The sequence below is a fragment of the Camarhynchus parvulus genome, chromosome 15 (genome assembly GCF_901933205.1).
Source record: "Camarhynchus parvulus chromosome 15, STF_HiC, whole genome shotgun sequence".
Lineage (NCBI taxonomy): Eukaryota > Metazoa > Chordata > Aves > Passeriformes > Thraupidae > Camarhynchus > Camarhynchus parvulus.
Genome location: NC_044585.1, coordinates 10,572,121 through 10,591,059, shown reverse-complemented (window position 1 = coordinate 10,591,059; position 18,939 = coordinate 10,572,121). Strand labels below are relative to the sequence as shown.

Sequence of the window (18,939 nt, the reverse complement as noted above, 5' to 3'; positions counted from 1 at the left end):
TTCTGTTTTTATTTTTTTTTTTAGAGAACAAAACAAAACCCTGCACATCAAGATGTCCTTGGGATGTTTTATTTTTGCTCTTTCCCTACCTAAGCCCTCAGAAAGCAGCTTTGTTCTGCTCACACATTCCCCAAGAAACATCAGGTAGAACTAAATCACTACAGAAGTTCAGAGGCTGTTTGAACTTGAATAATCAACGAAACCTAAATAAGGTTAAATTTAAAGCGGAAAGAAGTCACACAACTCCTACTTTTCCCCCAAAGCAAAGCTGCAGAATGTTACTCTGAATTAAAGTTTAGATTTCAGTTGTCACTTTACTTTAACAGCAGCCTAGCAGCCCTACCCCCACACAACATTTCACTGCTGTCCTCAAGATTTAATCAAACCTCTGATCATTATAAACTGCACACAGTCCATCCCCCACGGCAAATCCACGGAAAACTCAGTCCCACAGCGCCAGTGCCTCACACTCCTCATTCCTCTACTCCAGCTAGAGAAAAATCAAGGATATTCCCTGAATTAGGTACATCTCAGCTAAACCTACGCTCCTCCAGGCTGCCAAAGCACAGCTGGGAAACACAAGGACATCTTAAGGTTGGTTGGTTTTCTTTGTTGTTCTTAAATTTTTTTTTTTAATTTTTAATTATTTTTTTTCCCCAAAGATCTGGTTTCTCCCAGTCCTCACTCCTCGCCCTGGCTCAGTTAGGGTGCAGGTCTCCCAGGCACACACTCCTCACCTGAAGGGTGGGTCATATAGGGGAAATGTGTTGTTGTCGAGACTGGAATGGGCTGTAGTGCACTTTGAGCGAGGGCGGCTTGGGGACCACCGGGAGGCTGTGTCGTCATTAGCATCATTGGAGCATGGGCAGTTGGGTGAGAAGGAACCATTCCTGACTGTACATGAGCCTGAAACAAAGAGCTCTTTAGTATCATGGTCACAAGGAGGCAGCAACTCCTGGCCACATGACTGGCGAAAGTTTGCTCCGTCAGCAAAGGTTTACTCTTCATTTATTTGATTTTTTAAAAACTTTTTCTTTCTTTTTTTTTTTTTTAACTAGGGATTAAGGCAGAAGTTGTAACACAAAAAAAATTAATAATAATAACAACAAAAAGGAAAAATAATAATTAAAAAAGCGCTCCTTACTGCTGGCTCTGAGTTGCGTTCTCAATTTTAGCCATTTTGCCAGCATTAAACGGGGGGGGTATTAAAAAAAAAAAAAAACAATTCAGCAACAAATCTTCAAAACATTTCTGTTAGACACCTAGATCAAAGCACTTCCTAGAGGGTACAGATAGGAACTTCACAGGCACTGGGAGTCTGGCATCCCTTCCCCAGCTCTCTCCTTGCACAACCCCACGTTCTCTCCTGGCTCCCTGCCCTGGGAACCTCCCTGTCCTCTCCAGTGACCTGTGCCCACACAGTGCTCAGCCAAGTCCTCCTGACATGAGTGATTTCATCCCTTCACACTCTCAGGGCAGCTTTGTTCTGCTTCCAGTTCAGCTCATCGCAGTTCTTGTGTAATCTGAGCAATCAGGGCTAAGTCTCAGTGGAAAAGGAGATTATTCCTTCCCATGGCTGATCACCTCTGGCAAACAACTTCAGGAACTTGGTGGGTTCTTTAGCTCAGAGCAGCTCGTGTCTCTAGAGGTCATCAATTTATTTTATTTAAAAACCTAGCAAACATTCATTTCTCAAAAGCACAAAGGAACTCAGAGCTCTCGGTGGATTTCTCCTGGGAAAAAAAAAGCCCCAAAACCCCATCATTTGTACCTAAAGTTTGCTTTGTCCTTCTACCACATCCCAGAACTGCAGCCTCACAGCTCTCCCATGCCAGTAAAGACAAATAGCAGGTAGTGGCTAGAATTTTATTTCTTAAAGACAAAAAGGGTTACTTGACTCATCACAGACATTCCCCAAACTCTTTGATCAGACTTGCACGTGTTAGTAGCACCCCAGAAGCCTTTAAAGGCAGGAACTGCAATTCAAATCTCACTCTTGCTCTAAAAAAGCTTTAGGAGATCAGGCTGTGGAACAGAAATACCTCCCAGGGCTGGCTCCACGTTGACTTTGACAAACATGCTATTGTAGAAGCCATCATTATAAAGCAGCTATTCATAGAGCAGCTGGAGTCAATACACACAGTGGATAAAATTTTTCTGCTGTGGCTCAAACATTTTGCAAATTGGCAGCTGACAGCACTCTCTAATGAATTTTAAAGTACTGGTTTTCAAGTGAGATATCCACCAGCTCAAGAATCATCTGATAACCTGAAGGGAAATTGGATTGATCCCCCGTGTTGGCCTAACTGAAATTTTTACTGCGTGGTATTTCAGAATTGTGTTTAGAAGCTGGGAATGAGGCTGCTAAAAAACGATTAAATCCAGTGATTAGTTTCCCCACGATGGAATAATTACATGCATTTAAAATTTCTGACAGAACTGTAGTTATGCCTTCACTAGAGATTTTTGAGGGAACTACTTCATTGGGAAAGTCAATTAGTTTGGTGTAAATATCACAAATTGCAGCTTTCGTTCTAAAAAAAATTGCAGAAGAGACTGCACAAGTTAAAATCAAGGGCAAGGCAGGCCTTGTCTGTGATTGCTAAAAATGCTGCCTGAGCAGTCAGTTCTGACTCCAAGTTGCATCTGATTTGTTTTAATTTGGTTTGCTTGGCACACAGAAAGGAAGGCAATGGTCACATCCTGCACCCCTGGCCTGGCCAGGGCACAACTCAGGCACAGCTTCACCCTTTCATGGCCTTTAAGCAAATGTTTCATGTTTCAAATCAAAGCACTGGACATGCCACTAAGCCAAGACCCCTCTGAGAAGCTTTAAACACAACCCAGGCATTCACAGCAGTGCCTTCACACCAGAGCAGAGCAGGAGTCTTGTTTCTGGCAGAAACCAGAGAAGGGGAGGATGAGCCAAGATGCCACAGCAATCATCAGCTCTGGCCATCCTCTCCTTATTCTCCCCCCCCCCCAAAAAAAGCAGAGAAATTAAAAGCCTAAGAGAATCAAAAAGCTAAAAACTCCACATCAGTAAAACGATTCCTACAGAACTATTGATTTATTGGCTTAACTGACTGTCCCAGGGACCAAAGCAAAGATTTTATCAGAATTCTGCAAGGGACTGGACATCTGTCAGATTAACATCCCTAATCACAGTTAGTCACCTTATCCCAAACTATGGTTAACCTGTAGGAGAAGGCAGAAACCAGACACCAAGTTCTTGGTCTGAAGAAAAAATTGTGCAGGCAAATTATTGATTGAACTGCCCATTGCTTGACAAAGGACACTAAATCCAGGAGATTTAGTAAACATCAGAAAATCTGTGTCACACTGCTTTACACGGAGCTCTTGATTAATCTATCATGTGCTTCCCTTCCCCAAATCCTTTTTCTCAGGGAGCTGACCACGAGGGAGCAGTTAAGAGAAGTGGGTTTCTGATTCTGAAGCAAAGACTGTTGTTTTAGGTTACCCAACAATCTTTGGGGAGCTTCAGCACAAGCAGTTCATTTAGAACCACACACACACACCACACACACAGAGGCTTCTTTCTGCAAGGACTGTCCTGCAGTCACTTTAACTCTCCCCTCTCTCCCTTGCACTGCCTTGCTTCTCCCTGGAAATCCTGTCATGTCCTCTTCTGGATGTATTTGTATAAAATTTGTCTACGATGCAGAGCCTGAAACTGCCACCAAAAGCAGCAATTCAGCCTTTCTGCACTCACCTCCCACCTCCAACCTTTCTGTATGCCAGCTCTTCCTGGGATCAGGCAGGGAACTGATTTGACCAAGAAATAGCCTAAAAAGGGGGTAGGGGAGGCACATTTCAGCTGAATTGTGTCCCCAGCCTGCTCTGCTCCACGGCCAAGCAGTTCTGTGAGCAGAGTGGTGGGGCAGGGACAAGGATGGGAGCCAGGAACTGGGAAGAGAGCTCAATTTATTTCAGTAGCAGTGCCAGCTTAAGATGTCTTCATTAAACTACAGTTGCAGATGCACTAGGTGTTGGAAGCTGAGGTCCAAGTACACCTTGTCAAAATTCTAAATAAAGGCAATGTACAGACAGAAACCTAAATAACAACAACAGGTAAGTCTGTGCTGAGAGGTGACAGATTGGCAATCACTTCAGCAGGCCCGACTGTCCTAACTTTTGTGGCATTAAGACATTTAGTCTTGAAGGTTGTTAAACTGTGTTTACCTGGGGGACATGGGCCATGTGTGGCGGATTGGTATATGCAGGTTGAACATGGGAGGGATGAATGGTGAAGACTGTTTGTTGTGCTGTAGGAAAATTGTTTTGTGGAGACTGCGTGTTGGAGCCTGGCGTCATGGAAGGAGGGGTTGGAGCTAGACCTGCGTGGTAAATCGCCGACTGCTGCTGGGGGTTGGCCAGGTGCAGGGCCTGGGCAGCCTGGTGCTGGTGGTGCTGCAAGAAAACACAAACATTATTTAGGTTAGGGCTGAGGAATTGTATCGATTCTGTTAAGGGGAAAGGGGTGGGAAACTGGTCTTAATTCTGAATCTGGAAATGGTGAATCTAAGGATCTGTGCTTGTGGGGGAACTTTATAACCCCACCAGGCTCAGCTTCTGCTGGCAAACAGAACCCAGAGTGCCAGGTAACACCAGGCAGAACCTGGAGCTGGGGGTGCCTCACAGCTGCAGACAGTTATTCCCAGGAGGGAATTAAGGAATGCAGCACTATTCCAAGGATCACTTTGTTTTCAGCTGCTTTGACAAAATCCCATCAAACACTTCTCAGCGTTTATCTGCTATTTCCACTTCTCTCATATGAAAGACTGACACAATTATGATCCTTCCTTAATCCTTAAACTGAAACATCCCCCATCCCCTGTGAACAGGGAGAAATGAATGGTTGGAGTCTGCTCCATCCCACCCTTTTCCCTCTCAGAGAAATCAATACATCAACATCAAGCACTGGACAGCTGCAATCCCTTCAACACAAATCTGCAGCCACTCAGGGTTGTGTTACCTGCACGGGGCTTGGAGCAGGGTGGCTTCCAGCATGTTGGCTTTGCTGCTGGCCAGTTGGGGTGGCAGAAGGCTGAGGATGAGGAGGATGCGGGTGCAGGGTAGCATTAGGGTGGGCATACTGCTGAGCAAGTGAGCCAGTGGAAACTAGGATGAAAAAGAAGAACATTTAACACCAGGTACAGGACATGCACTTCTATTAAGTCACTGCATTTGAAAATGTCACAACTCAGTCTGTAAATATATTCCCTCCCCCTTCTAAAAAAAAAATATATATATTTATCTTGCAAATAGCTGATGATCTTACCTTGCTTTTGTGTAGTTTGGTTTGGCAGGAAAGTCTATAAACAACCATAATTAGACAGTTCATCTTTCCTAATTTGACAATGTAACAGATACTACATAGAGAAAAGCAGTATTTCATCTTTTGTTTTGTCAAACAGACCAGTTTCAAAGATCAAATTTATAATTTTCATACAATTTAGGATTTCCTGAGATATACTTTTCAAAGGTGTTACGAAGCCATTTTTATTTCCACCATCCAAAAAAAATTCTTTGGCCTTATACCTGGCTAACCTCACCATGCTACTCTTCTGGAAATTGCTCACAGAACAGTCAGAGGGAAGCACAAACTCTGCCCTTGCACTCTAGAATAAATAAACACATCACAGCTGACAAAACTGAGGCTGCTCGAGCATCAAATTTTTGCTGAAGCCACTTTCTTGTGCTAAAATAACCCATTTTGCCTCTGCCCTCGAGGCCAATCTGTTCTGGATCACCACCACCCTGTGAGTTCCCCAACACTGCCATGGAATTCTTCATTCCTTGAACCAGAAGCAAATAAGGTACAAAATTCCCAAAAAGGAAGAAACTGAACAACAGAAAACTTTTACCCCAGTGAAGCCACATCTGTTGCTACAGCTGTGCCAGTCTCCAACAACAAACACCCAGTTCCTTCCTGGATCCTGCTCTGTCCTGCTTCAAATGGGCCACAATAAATCCTATTTTTTTTTAACTTTTGAGGGAATCTAAGCAAGTATGAAAAGCCATAATGACAACAAATCTTCATTTTAACACAAAGCATGCAATGCAAAAGCAGGACCCTAAAAAGGAGGATGTTTCCCCCATTTCTTTTAGGTCTTGTGCAACAAGCAGGCCATGTCTGCAGCTACTTCTGTGTGTGACAACACGTGTCAATCCCTCTGATGTCACAGCCTGAAAGACCAAGGAGAGTTTTGCTGACAAAGTGCTAAAAAAGCAAACAGCCAAAGAAAACTATCAGCCTGCTCCTCAAGATTTCCTTCGACTGTTCCTTATTTGTTTTGGTGTCGTGGTGCTGAAGTTAATTACTGATGAGTATCTACCAGGTTATATATATATATTTTTTTAATGGGGTTGGTATTATATAAGAGTATGGCCACTGCAGTTTCCCTCCAGTCTGGTTTGCTATAAACCTTAAAAATCCAAGTTCTGACACATTCCAACTCACCAGAATACAGAGAGCCTGGATATTTTTGCCTAATTGAGGTTTTTTCTCCCCTGTGCAGGTTCCTCTTTAGAAAATAACTGCCTGCCACATTTAACTTAATCCCTGGCAAGCTCTATTAAATCTTCACTGAGCAAATGGCCTTGCAGTGATGAGCAGTTTCAGACTATTAATGCATCTGAACTAAATTCCTGCAGCCTGGAGTTGATCCTAATGTTCTTATCCACATGTGCAAGCACAGTTGTGCACTCTGGGACCTCCTGATTGAGAGAGGTTTCAAAAACACCTCAATATTTTCTAAGCACACTGTCAAAGCCAGCAGGATCTTCTGCCACAGCATTTTGTTATGCTTTAAATCCAAGTATTTTTGACTTTTTTTTTGGTATCACTACTAAAATGTATTTTGCAGCAGCATCCCTGCCATGCTCCTACTTGACTTTCAGACACTTCTCCTCTGACAACACCTAAATTATCAATGCAACACTGATCATTTTTACAGTACCAAGTTTATGGCTTTCTACAGGAGGACAATTTCTCAACCTCATTATTATACACACTCTGAAGAAGGCCAGAAATGATTCTCTTTGTCAAAGTAATAGAAATAAATGGAAGGAGGGATTACTTGCTTGCCAAAGGGCAGCAATCCTCCCAGTGCCTCAGCCACAGAGCTGGCAAGCCTGACTACAAATTAACTCCATTCAAGAGGCTTTAAGATGCATATGAAATTTAATTCCAAGTTGTAAGATACTCAAGGTTTCCCACATCACTTGTTAAGAGCCCCCAAAATAATGTGGGACTCCATTAAACCATTTGTGCAATTCATCTTTTGGTTCTTTATGGCCAAGAGAATAATAAACTCAGTTGTTCTGAAGCAGATATTTCTACAATAAAACTTCACAATAAGGAATTTCTCTCTTAAGACACCAGTTAAACCAAGGAATAGCACCCTAAAGAACAGATATAAACCAGGGGGAGGATCAGGTTTTTGTCATAGTGGCAGCTCTTCCAAAACCACCTCATATTTTATCCACAGCTTTGGATTTGAAGCACTGGCCTTTTGTATACTGAAAATATTTAATTTTCAGTTTCCCCTCTCCTTCATTTTGTCTTTACCAGGTCACCCAAATGACCAAATCTGTAAAGCTTAAAACCACTTCAGATGCTGCTGCAAATTATGTTTTAATAGTAATATTAAAAATGCCTTTCAAAAAATGTTATCTGGGCACTTCTCCACATCCTGGCCAGTCCCTGCACACAAACCAAGAATGACACAGCAGGTCTGAAATGCATTCCCAGCTCAAAACCTGAGCTCAGACTCCAACTCCAGCAGTGTAAATGGTTTTTCATGTTTAGTTAGTGCAAGTAATTCCAGCCAAGCCAATGAAATCTCTGAGACCAGCACAGCTGTTGAAAGGAGTCTTGTAAAAGTCATGAAAAATTCACCTGAACCAAAGCATTTTCCCTGGGATTTTTTAAAGGAATTTTTGCCTGGTCATCAAAACAGCTCACTACACAAATTAACAGCAAATAAAACAAGACATGAGGTGAAAAACAAAATTTAAAAAAAGACCCATTATCCAACATTTCCCCCCAATTGTCAGTATTTTGGAGATTTTCCAAATGGCCACCTATTACCTGAGAATGTGCCAGGACACACCTTGCTGCAAGTCACCTCAGCTCACTCCAGCACAAATGCACTGGGTTTCTCAGCCTTTATGCCTTAAATTCCCTGCCTGGGCTGCCCTGCTTCACTTCTGCATCTTTCTAATCAAATTGGCTCTAATGTGAGATATTTCACTGCACTGACCTGGCAGGGACACGGGAGGGGAGCGACTCAGTCATGGGATGGGAGAAAAACATCACAGGGATGGAATTACTGAGTTCAACCCTACAGAACTGCAGCCCATTTCTGAGAGCAAACAAGAAGTAGTCAGCCACAGAACCCACAGATGGAGCTGAAATCAGAAGAGGTCAGAGCAGCAGAAATCAAGCAGAACTCCCAGTTACAAGGGAATACGTGAAACTACATCATGGCATTTTGTAATTTCGTTTTTTTCCCTGGAATTTCAATGGTGCCAATGGTGGTCAGTGTTGGTCATGGTCCAAAGATGCAATGAAGAGCCTATTTTCAAGAACTGACCAGTGAACAAACTTCAAAACCATTGCCAGAGCCAGTAAGATGGTGAGGATAACTACATTTAAAAGACCTGAATGGTAGGAAGCAAAGAAATAGCAAATGTTTCTTTCATCATACAAACATTTCAAGAAGTCATTTTACACAGGTAGAGTGGACTTGACTTCAAAGATAATCCAAGAAAGGAATGAGGTTATTGAAGTGATTTCAGTGCACCAAACCAAGAGGCAGGAACACAGCCCAGGTCAGCATCCTACAGCCCCCACCCAGGCAGAACCAGTGTGGCACAAGAAACACAGGAAATCTGCTCCAGAGGAGATTTTTGGAGAACAAATGCTTTTTCTCACATCCCTCTTGCATGAGCTCATGCAAAAAAAAAAAAAAAAAAAAAAAAAAAAAAAAAAAAAAAAAAAAAAAAAAAAAAAAAAAAACAACAAAACCAAACCAGGAGTGCCTGGCATGGGCTGCACAGACTTACAGACAGACACAGCAACAAGTGCCACAGCAGGACAGGAGCAAGAACAGAAACAGCCTGAAACTGCAACTCCTCCCTTCCCATGTCCTGGGTGAGAGTTCATCCTGCAAGCACCCCCCTCAAACCTCAGCTTCCTCAAAGCTGAACACCAGCAGGGCAGACAAGGCAGGATTTTGCAGCTCTCTGCCTTTGCTGGATGAGCTGGATCAGGCTGCTGTGTCCAGAGAGCACCAGATCCTGTCCCAGTGCCTCCAGTGATGCTGGTGACACCAGCACAGCCCCACCCGAGCCAGGGAATGGAACTGAGAAAGTTCCAAGGAGGCCTCATCCCATCCCTGACGCACAATGATGACCACAAGTTGTTCCCAGCACTCCTTCAGTGGCAGCTCTACAGAAAACTTCCTCCACCTCAGCTGCAGCTCGAGTTATTTCCTCCCAGGGGCTCAAAACTTGAGCCATGGCTTCTAAAAGGGATGAGGCCCAAGGTGCTTCTCCATTTAGGAAGCTGGGAACTCATCAGGTGTAAAAATCCTGTTGGGCTCATGAAAAGGGGGCAAGGCAGCTCCCACAGGTTTAAACAGAGGCTACAGAATCACAGAGTGGTTTGGGTGGGAAGGGACCTTCAAGATCATCCAGTTCCACCCCCTGCCATGGCAGGGACACCTTCCACTGTCCCAGGTTGCTCCAAGCCCCATCCAGCCTGGCTTTGGACACTTCAGGATGGAGCAGCCCCAGCTTCTCTGGGCAACCTGTGCCAGGGCCTGCCCACTCTCACAGGGAAGGATTTCTTAGAGCCCATTTCTGGCTGCAGATGAAAAGACTGGGTAGTGAAGTCAGAAAGAATATTCCATATTCAAAATAAATTTCTGAAGATTTGACAACTCAGCTTCCTGTGATTATAGAAATCTGTTCCAAAGCTCCATTCCCTGCCCACTGAGAGGAACCTTCCTGCGTTTTCCACATCCTGGTTTGGTGCAAGGAAACTTGTTCCCTCAACAGGTCCCATTCCTTTAACATGTGGTTCTCTAGAAAGTGCTTTTCTGTACAATCAAAATTAGTACAAAAAACCCAACTCACTGGCAAAGTAGAAAGAAGGGCCTGTCTCCTTGCTGTATGGTATTTTGGGACATGCTGAATTTGGGAAATAGAAAGGTAAATTAGCCTCTTGCCATGTGCATACTTCCCATCTTCTGGAAAGGTGTCAGTTTTAATTTTTTTTTAATTCTTTTTTGAAGACTCTAGAACCATGCAGATATTTTTATTCACTTAGCTGCTATCAGAGCTAGATATTTTGTTTTACAAATGAGTGGAGATGAAACACAAGTCTCGAGTAAGCCTTCCTTCTTAACTCTGACACTGAGGTCTGCAGTTCTTCATTAACACAAAATGAAACTTTATGTCAATTCATGGTCTGTTACTGTCCACTGTAACAAGAAGGTTAAAATGCAATTACTCTAGAGCAGAAACTGGCCCTTGCTTTTTCAGCTATAGCACTGCCATTCTGAACAGTTCCAAGACAATTTTGGTGACTGGTTCACTCTTAGTCCCTGGAGAATCCTCTGAAGTTTATATTATATCCACCATTGTACTATCAGGGGAATAGAATTTACTCTACTGCTGAGACAGAAACCAGATAAAGTTAGAGACAACACCAGACCAGTAAAACATAGCAGAAGGGGAAAAGGGAAGGGAGAACAGGGACAGGAATGAGAGCACAAAAACCAGGAAATGCATCTGTGTAAAACCAAGGTCTGGTTTTACACAAGTTCTTAAACACAAAAGTTAAGTTTTTCAGAGGACTCCAATTATCTGGAAACAAACCAGCCACACAGAAAACGAACACAAGTTCATTGTCACAGGAATGGACAGATCCACCCTCTACTTGGTAACCAAATTCTCTACCAGCAGCAGAAGCCTGGCCTGGGCTTTGTGTGACACAGGAGCCAAACTGGGACCGTGGCCAGCAAACCCCAGCAGCCCAAGGACAGGGACTGGGAGGCCACCCCAAGCCAGCAGCTGCCAGACAGACACAGAACCTCCTGAACCCAAGGTGCAGCTGAGCAGGGGAAGGATGACACCTCCAGGTCGGCTGGGTGTCACATTTCCAGGTAAAGGTGTCACATTTCAAGCTCTCCTGGACGTGGTGGCTCCGCAGCTGCAGTGTCACAGACGTTGCTATCGTCTGGCTGGGAAGAAAGTTGTTTGGACTTTGTTCTTTCCCATTCTGAGGGGAAAACCCCAGAGATCTGAACACTCCTCTGTGCTGTCTTTAGCTGGGGTTACTGGGACCATGCAGCTCTGCTTCTCTCTCTTGGCAACAGTGGGGTTGTGACACTGTGAACTGGCAAGGAAATCCCAGAAGTGCAGGAATGTCCCGTTAAACAGCATTAGACAAAAGTACTTTTCTTTAAAATGGAAGAGTGCTTATCACCAAGTGTAGCTCACTGTATGTAAATTGGATTCAGCTATCTCTTCACAAGACAGGGAGGAAAACAACCCCAAAATTCTGGCAGTGAGAGTGGCTCCCTTAAATCGACAGGATTTGCTCTTGGCTGCCAGGCTGTTACTATTTGCCACAGACTTTCAACTCGTCCCAAACCATTAGTGAAGGTGGAGTTTCAGATCTTACCAGAAAACATTTCACACCTTAGGAATACTTGATAAGCAGTTTCCCCCCCAACCCCCAGGTCTCAGCACAGTAGCATCTTCTCTCTACCACATATGCAGGAGAAAAACTGAGTGAATTTTGCAGGAATAACTCAAAGCAAGCAGCACTACCTTGAAGGGTTAAAAGGGCAGCTTGGCCCACTGAATCCTGATATCAGTGCTAAAATTAAGTAATAATGTATCTTTTAAAAATCAGATAGCAATTTTTAAGAGCCAAAAAGGAAACTGTTTGAGCAAAATCAAAAGCAGCAGCGGTGGCTGTTTGTCAGGAAGTTGTTATTCTGTACTTTCAAATTATTTTTTAAGAGAGAACCAGAATCAAAGTGCACAGGTATATTTAGTTCAAATGTGGGTAGTAAACTTAAGATTCCTAAAAGACAGCACATAAGTTATGGATATTTTCTTATAGTCACTCAGTCAGATGTGAACAATTCCAACATGATGTTCTTTAGCTCCATGAGCAGCTCAGATTGGCCACCTCTGGCATTCCTGCCTTTTCCCACACACGGATAAATGGAAGCTGAAGTGGACACGTTACAGCTGGACACACTTTGAGGAAGCACAGTCTATCTGGGCCAGGTCTTCAGGCACTCAGCACATGCAAGACTTGCAAAAATGTGAATTGAGAGGCTGCTGCAGAACATCAGGAGTCATTCCATGTGTCACTGTCACCTTGGAAGGTGAAGGGTACATTTGAGACAGTTCATGTTCACTGAACACGTCTGCACAGGGGCAAGAACACACCCTTAAAAAAAGTCTATCACATGGAGTTCATGATCCTCTTGGGTTCAGTGGTTTCAGTAACAAAAAATTCAAGCACTCCATCATTTACTGGAAGGTGGGAGAATATTTAGAAGAGTCACCAAGTAGCTACTTGAAAGAACACAGGAGGACAGGCCATTTCTGTTAAATTAGGTGTTCTTGGGAAAGTAATATTTAATTACATGGCAGGAAATACCAAAGAATTCTCAAGTTTGACCCAACTTAGTTGTTTGTACCGGCAGGTAGTCACATATCTACAACAGACAAGCTGCAAAACCAACACAAAATGAGATCTAACAGTTGTAAATTAGAATATCAGTGAAAAAAAAAACTATACAGACATCTGATCAAAGCCAAGCAAGGCAACGGGGCTTGTACTTCAACGCTGCAGAACCCACTGATTACAGAAGATAAGGATGGTGCACAATGGGAAATTGCTAGAAAGTCACATGCAACCATTCTGAATCAAATCTCAGATTATCTCATGTTTGGTTTTATTTTAATTAGAATTTGAGAGGAGGGTTTTCACCAATAAAGGTCTGAAAGCCTTTGATCATTCGCTTTATCGGAATTCTATTTAATCTAACGAAAAAGCAAACAGAAGATCTGTTTACATGGACACCTCAAGCACAAGAGTTGAAAAGATCAAAGTAATACAATTAGCAAGGACCTGTGAGAGAAAGATTAATCTCTACAAGTAACTTCCATTTCAGCTTCAGCACAAATGAGCTCAAATGTTCTTCTTCTGAGCATCAAAATAAGTTATTTTTGTTTCTTAACTCTGTTACCACACCACTGCAGAGATCTGACAAGATGTTTTCAGACGGGTAAGACACCACTTAAAATCAGAATTAATTTCCCACTAAACTCCAGATTCTCTGTAAGTTTTCATGACATGTCATGGACTTCCATTAAGTAGCAGTGTAAAACTAAGCACCCGAAAACATACAAAGATGTCTAAAGGTACAGAAAATCTTTTATTAGAATCTAAGTCAATAATATATGTGACCCAATAAAACTTTTCCTCAGATGCTGTAACAAGTATTGAAATGCCATGTTTTCAAGAGACCATCTGCTGTTTTGACATTTTATGACAATTTCCAAGCCTTAAACAACCTTGACTCTACCTCTTTCAATAGCATGTTTTGCAGTGAGCTCTTTTTCCTCCAAATTGGGCCTTGATTTATCATACATTTATAATGCTTTAGAAAGTTCTTGCACATTTTACTTTTGTCACAAGGTAACCCACATTTTCAGCACTTCACTGTGAGTGAAAAATGCCCATCTGATAATGCTAGAGACTAATTGTCCAAGTGAGAGCAATACATGAGCTGTTGCATTTACTTATTCTTGACTTACCAAATGAGAAAGGTAAGCAACACATGGTTTATTTTGCTTAAACAGCAGTGTTCATACTGTTAATAATGCCAGTAGTATCATAAAGACAGCATTTCACTAGTTGCCAGAACTAAAGTCAAGTTTGAAACTGAGGTCATAACCTTGCAATAAAACAAGTACTAATTATAATCAAGGAACAAACAAGGGATGATGTATAAAGAGCATCAAGAGAACTTGAACAAACTTCTTTCAGCAGATATTCTTTAGCAGCTCCCAGGTTGAAATCTCATCTTGGTCACTGGCATCCTACCGAAATCAGCACACTTGAGTTTTCATTTGAACCAGCTGGCTCAGTTTTCAAATGCTCTGCTCATCATCATCATCATCATCATCATCATTTTATGAAATATAAACCACATCTACTGAGACACCCACGTTGGAAGGCTGAGATTAAATACATCCCCTGCACAAGGTAAGGACTTAAAAAGTTACATATAACACAAAACGTTTCCTACCATACATAGCATGTGTCTGTTCATGCGCACCGTACTGTGTTGCAGAGGAAGATACTAAACCCGGCTGTGCGTGTGCTGGTGGGGCCATCATCCTAGCGTTGCCCTGTATTACAGGGCTATAAACATGAGGATGCTGCAGGCAGAACAAAGGAAAAACCACACAGTTAATTGGGTTAACAATTAACTCCAAAGGAACTTTTGTCATCTAAACAGTCGGGATTGAAAGGGCGGCAGCTCGGCCTTGCTCAATGCAGAGCGAGCTGAGGATTTCACTGCTGTGATTTCACACTGTTGGGATTGTCCCAATTGTTTCCAAAATTTAAGGGTTAGAAACAGACAGCAAACATTGGCATGTCCAATTTTTGCCACTCTAATAATGCACTAAGCTTATACATTTATCCAATTACACATGTAGATTTAACAGCCTTTGAAGTAAGAGCAGTCCACCAAGTTAAGTTATTTTTAGAACACTTAACCAGGAGATGTGCTGGCCATGACCTAAAGAAACTCTTCAAAGAGCTAAAAAAACCATATCAATAATAAATGCCAACTTCTAAACTGACCTTAAAATTCGCTTGGACATTAAAATTCATTAGGACCTTAAAATTTGTTACAGGCTTTGAAGCAAATTCCAAGATCACCACGTGTGCTCCAGAACACAGAAACTCTTCAGGGTGACTCAGGACTGGACACAAGGGGGTTATTTAGCTCTGAACCACTTCATTATTTGTGCTTGGATTGATGGGGAGCATGGAAAGGACTCTTACCTGAGATTGGTAGTGTGGCACATGCTGCACAAGAGGCTGATTAGGAAACTGTTGGGGGCTATATGCAACATATTGTGTAGAGTAAGCAGGTGGAGTAGCTACAATTGGAGGGCCTGCTGCTGAGGCAGGATGCATCATGGTGCTCTGGTGGTGTTGGTCTTGCCGCTGCTGGGGCATATTTGGTACTGGAAAACAAAGATTGTCTCATGTTAGAAACGCAGAGAAAAAATCTGGAGCTTCCTGAAAGGTTCTGTGTTAAAATAATGTTACTAGGACCATGTGGAATATCCTCAGCCCACACCTTTAACCAGGGGTTAAGAGCTCTGTCAAAAATGAATAGTGTGAAGAAGAGTTTCTCCAGGAAACATTTGATTTTATCACTGCCTTTGGGCTGGATATATACAGCCACAAACCCAGCCCTGCCTTTTTTGTGAAGGAAGAAAGGTGGAGGGAGAGAAAGACTGACCAGAATCAGAAGTGGAAGAGAAAGGTTATATCAGCATACCTACATTAACCAATTAATCCTGCCCCCTTTAAAAGGCTTTTTCACCTTCTATGAGAACAACTCAGCCACTGTTCCATCAGCTGGAAATCTGAGTCTTTATGTCAAAATGTCTCGTGCTTATGGCTGAGGAGAACACAATAAAGGTCTCCACCCAGCAACAACTCGAGGTTTTCACATCTTTTGAGCTCTGTCCTATCCCTCAGAGCAGCAGAAAGCAAATTTTAGGTCACAGACAACACTGAGGGAGACAAAAACCTATAAGGAGTAGGAATAATTAAGAGGGAAGGAAGATGAAAAGAGCAGAACAGTGTGGGATCACTTGAGCTGTCACGGGAAGGTGACCACCCAACTCACTTGGAACAGACCAATTCAGCCTATAAACCAGGGGCATGGGAGCTCCAGGAAGGCTCCAGGAGAGCTCCAGCTTCCTACAGTCAGACTGCAACTATTCAGTGAGCTGCCTCAAGCTCCTCTAAACTCCACTGCAATCTCTTAGCGAGAGGAGAGGGAAATGTTGAAAACATCCGTAAATTCACTCAATGATTTTATTTACACCGCAGATCAACAACAGAAAGAAGTAAATACAGGAGGCAACTTGAACAGAGTAAAGGCACAGAGCTGTAACCCAGGCAGCTCCCACAGGGCTGTGCTGCACACAGATGGACATGCAGGAAATTTTGGAACTTAAAAAAGGAGCTCAGAATTGGAGCTGCCTCACCCAGCAAGCGAGCACTCAGCAAGGTATTTCTAATTAAAATGGTGTTACTAACCAGAAGATTTCAGGGCTGAGGCCACAGTGAAGTTACTGTTTTTTAACACAGAAATACATGGCAGGGTTTTGTCTCCCCTAGGTTGATAAAGGCCACTTGTTTGTTTCTGAACAGCAGGAAACAATTTCCTCCTGCAGTGACTGGAGCTGCAGTGCTGCTGCTGTCCTGCAGCATTGCTGCCACTGCAGAAGCATTCACTGGGCTCAGTTACAGCACTCCCTGGAACAGCAGCACAAGAACAAGAGCAGCACTTTCTGCTCCCTCACTGCCCTGCCCAGCACAGGGAACATCCCACCACCCATCCACAGCCACGGGTGTCACTTAAAAACGTGGCATTGTCATTGTTAGTCCAGCTGCTCAGTCACTGGGGCAGCAGGAATGAACAAGAACAAACTGGAACCAGCTCTTTCCAGAGAGCAGCAGAGAAAACTCGTACTGGAGAAATAGTGACTCTGCATCTTGTTAAAAACCCCTCTATAAAGCACCAACTGGGGCATGGCTGCAAACCAGTACAGAAAACCAGCAGAGAAGTTCCCTTTAAACAAACCTGTAATATTTATGAAATACAGGAGATGATCAGCTCACCCTAATGCTCCAAGTAACAGAGATGTTTTCCTGTTTGTCAAATCAGATTCCAAACCAAGCAACCCGCCATTACTCAAACCTGGCACGTTTTAGCTGAATTAGTTGATCTAAAAATCCATTAGTATTTCCACTTACTTCCCTTTAATAAAAATAGCATTTAAAATATTGATTGAAACCAAATTGCCATGGATTAGAAAACACACAAACATTTGTCATTTAGCCATGCTGCATGCAGACTGAGAACCAAACAGGCAGTATTATTCTCACCTTTACCTGCTCTATATGTCTTGGCTTGGTTCACTGGCATGGGCGTCATGGGAATAGGATACAAAGGCTGAAACAGAACAAGTTGAAGGTATGATATTCCTTTAAAAACTCACTGTGTGCTGGGATGGGGGCCCCACTCAGCTTTGATGTGTTTCCCTCTGCTCTGCTACAGGGTTTAGTGAACTCTGCCTAACCTATGAGATTTTCTTGGATCAGTGACATTAAGTCTGCACGGACACACAACTAAGACCAGATGGTTGGCAACAACCAGCCCAGGAATGCTACTGCTGCTACTGCAGGCACTGGGCTCACCCTGACAGCCTCACTGCAGCTTTTTGGTATAAAGCTGAGTCAGGAGAGGGTTAGGATGAAATATCAGGGAAAGGTTCTTCCCCCAGAGGGTGCTGGGGCACTGAACAGGCTCCCCAGGGAATGGGAACAGCCCCGAGGCTGCCAGAGCTCCAGGAGAGGTTGGACAGTGCTCTCAGGGACAGGGTGGATTGCTGGAGTGTCTATGCAGGGCCAGGAGTTGGGCTGAAAATCCTTGTGGGTCCCCTCCACCTCTGGATATTCCATAATGGAGCTAAATTTGAAATCCCAGTGATCCCTACAACAACCAGAAACCAGTGGGACACAAATGGAACAACAAAACAGTTGTAGAGTGAGAGACTATGCCTGGAGAACTGGGAGAAAACCTGCACAGATCCACAATAAACGTGGGCTGCTGGCATTTACAAGTGTTTGGAATTATTTGAACATCCAGACTAAGGGAGCACTGGGAAAAGTCAGTATTTACACAGCCAAAACTTAACAACAACATTATTTACATTTACAAGAGCAATACAAGCTCTACAATTTCACTGTTTTAACTCACAGCTCCCAAGCTACAACAAGCTGATCTTTAAGGTCCTTCCCAACCCATTCCATGATTCCTAAGCCCTGCTCAGCTTCCTGAGGATTTCTGTGAAGTGTTGAGGAGTTTGCAGCACTTTACCTGCACGCCTGGACTCACTGGAACCGGGTACATCATATTTGGTGCAAAACAAACAGGCTGAGTGTACACAGGGGTTGGCTGCTGATGCCCCACCATGGAGGGGCTGGGCTGAGCTTGAGGACGAGGGGAGGTTGGTGTAGTAGAAGGTTTCGGCTACAAACAGAGGTGAGCAATGGATATGGCAGGGTTAGTTTGAGTATCCTCCAAGGAAAAGGTTGGTTTTATAAAGATCTACTCAAAGGTATTGATAAACAGCAGCAAATCACTTACTTGAGCAAAAGATCGAGGGTTGAACTCTTTAGCATTGGGATTAAGAGTTGATTTTCTAACTTGCCTAAATAGAAAGAACAAAAAATTAAGTTGGGCATTATTCTTTTACAGGAGTATCTGCAATTAATCATTTAAGAAACACCTCATTTCCATCTGTGAGTCAGATTTCTGAGACGTCAAACGCCTCATGGCATGCAAAAAGCCACTCTCATTGAGGGACTCTTACTACAACTAACCACAAAAGTTTTCCAGTTGATACCACAGCTCATGTGAGCCAGGAAAACATTGAAATAAGCTTTTTGATGTGAACTAGGCATCAACAGGACCAGAGCTCTGCACTGAGTCAGGAGATGACTTTCAGGGCAGTCCCTTCCCCTGTTGCTCCTCCTGTGTCACAGCCCCTAGAGCG

At 43.2% G+C, this 18,939-nt stretch overlaps 1 protein-coding gene across 13 annotated transcripts in view; it reads right to left on the bottom strand.

The window, feature by feature from the left end:
• The window catches only part of ATXN2 (ataxin 2), a 49,254-nt gene that overhangs the window by 762 nt on the left and 29,553 nt on the right, over nt 1-18,939 (bottom strand). For 6 of the 13 annotated variants that reach the window (XM_030959270.1, XM_030959273.1, XM_030959279.1 and 3 more), the window contains 9 exons: nt 18,531-18,594; nt 18,261-18,413; nt 17,267-17,333; nt 15,140-15,324; nt 14,373-14,505; nt 10,168-10,221; nt 4,997-5,142; nt 4,204-4,431; nt 738-906 (listed from right to left, as the gene is read on the bottom strand). In XM_030959270.1, coding sequence (XP_030815130.1) covers nt 738-906; nt 4,204-4,431; nt 4,997-5,142; nt 10,168-10,221; nt 14,373-14,505; nt 15,140-15,324; nt 17,267-17,333; nt 18,261-18,413; nt 18,531-18,594 — 1,199 coding nt within the window. Of the gene's footprint in view, nt 1-702; nt 907-4,203; nt 4,432-4,996; nt 5,143-10,167; nt 10,222-14,372; nt 14,506-15,139; nt 15,325-17,266; nt 17,334-18,260; nt 18,414-18,530; nt 18,595-18,939 lie in introns of those variants that run through there. The other 7 variants (XM_030959269.1, XM_030959280.1, XM_030959272.1 and 4 more) reach the window with 6 other exon arrangements.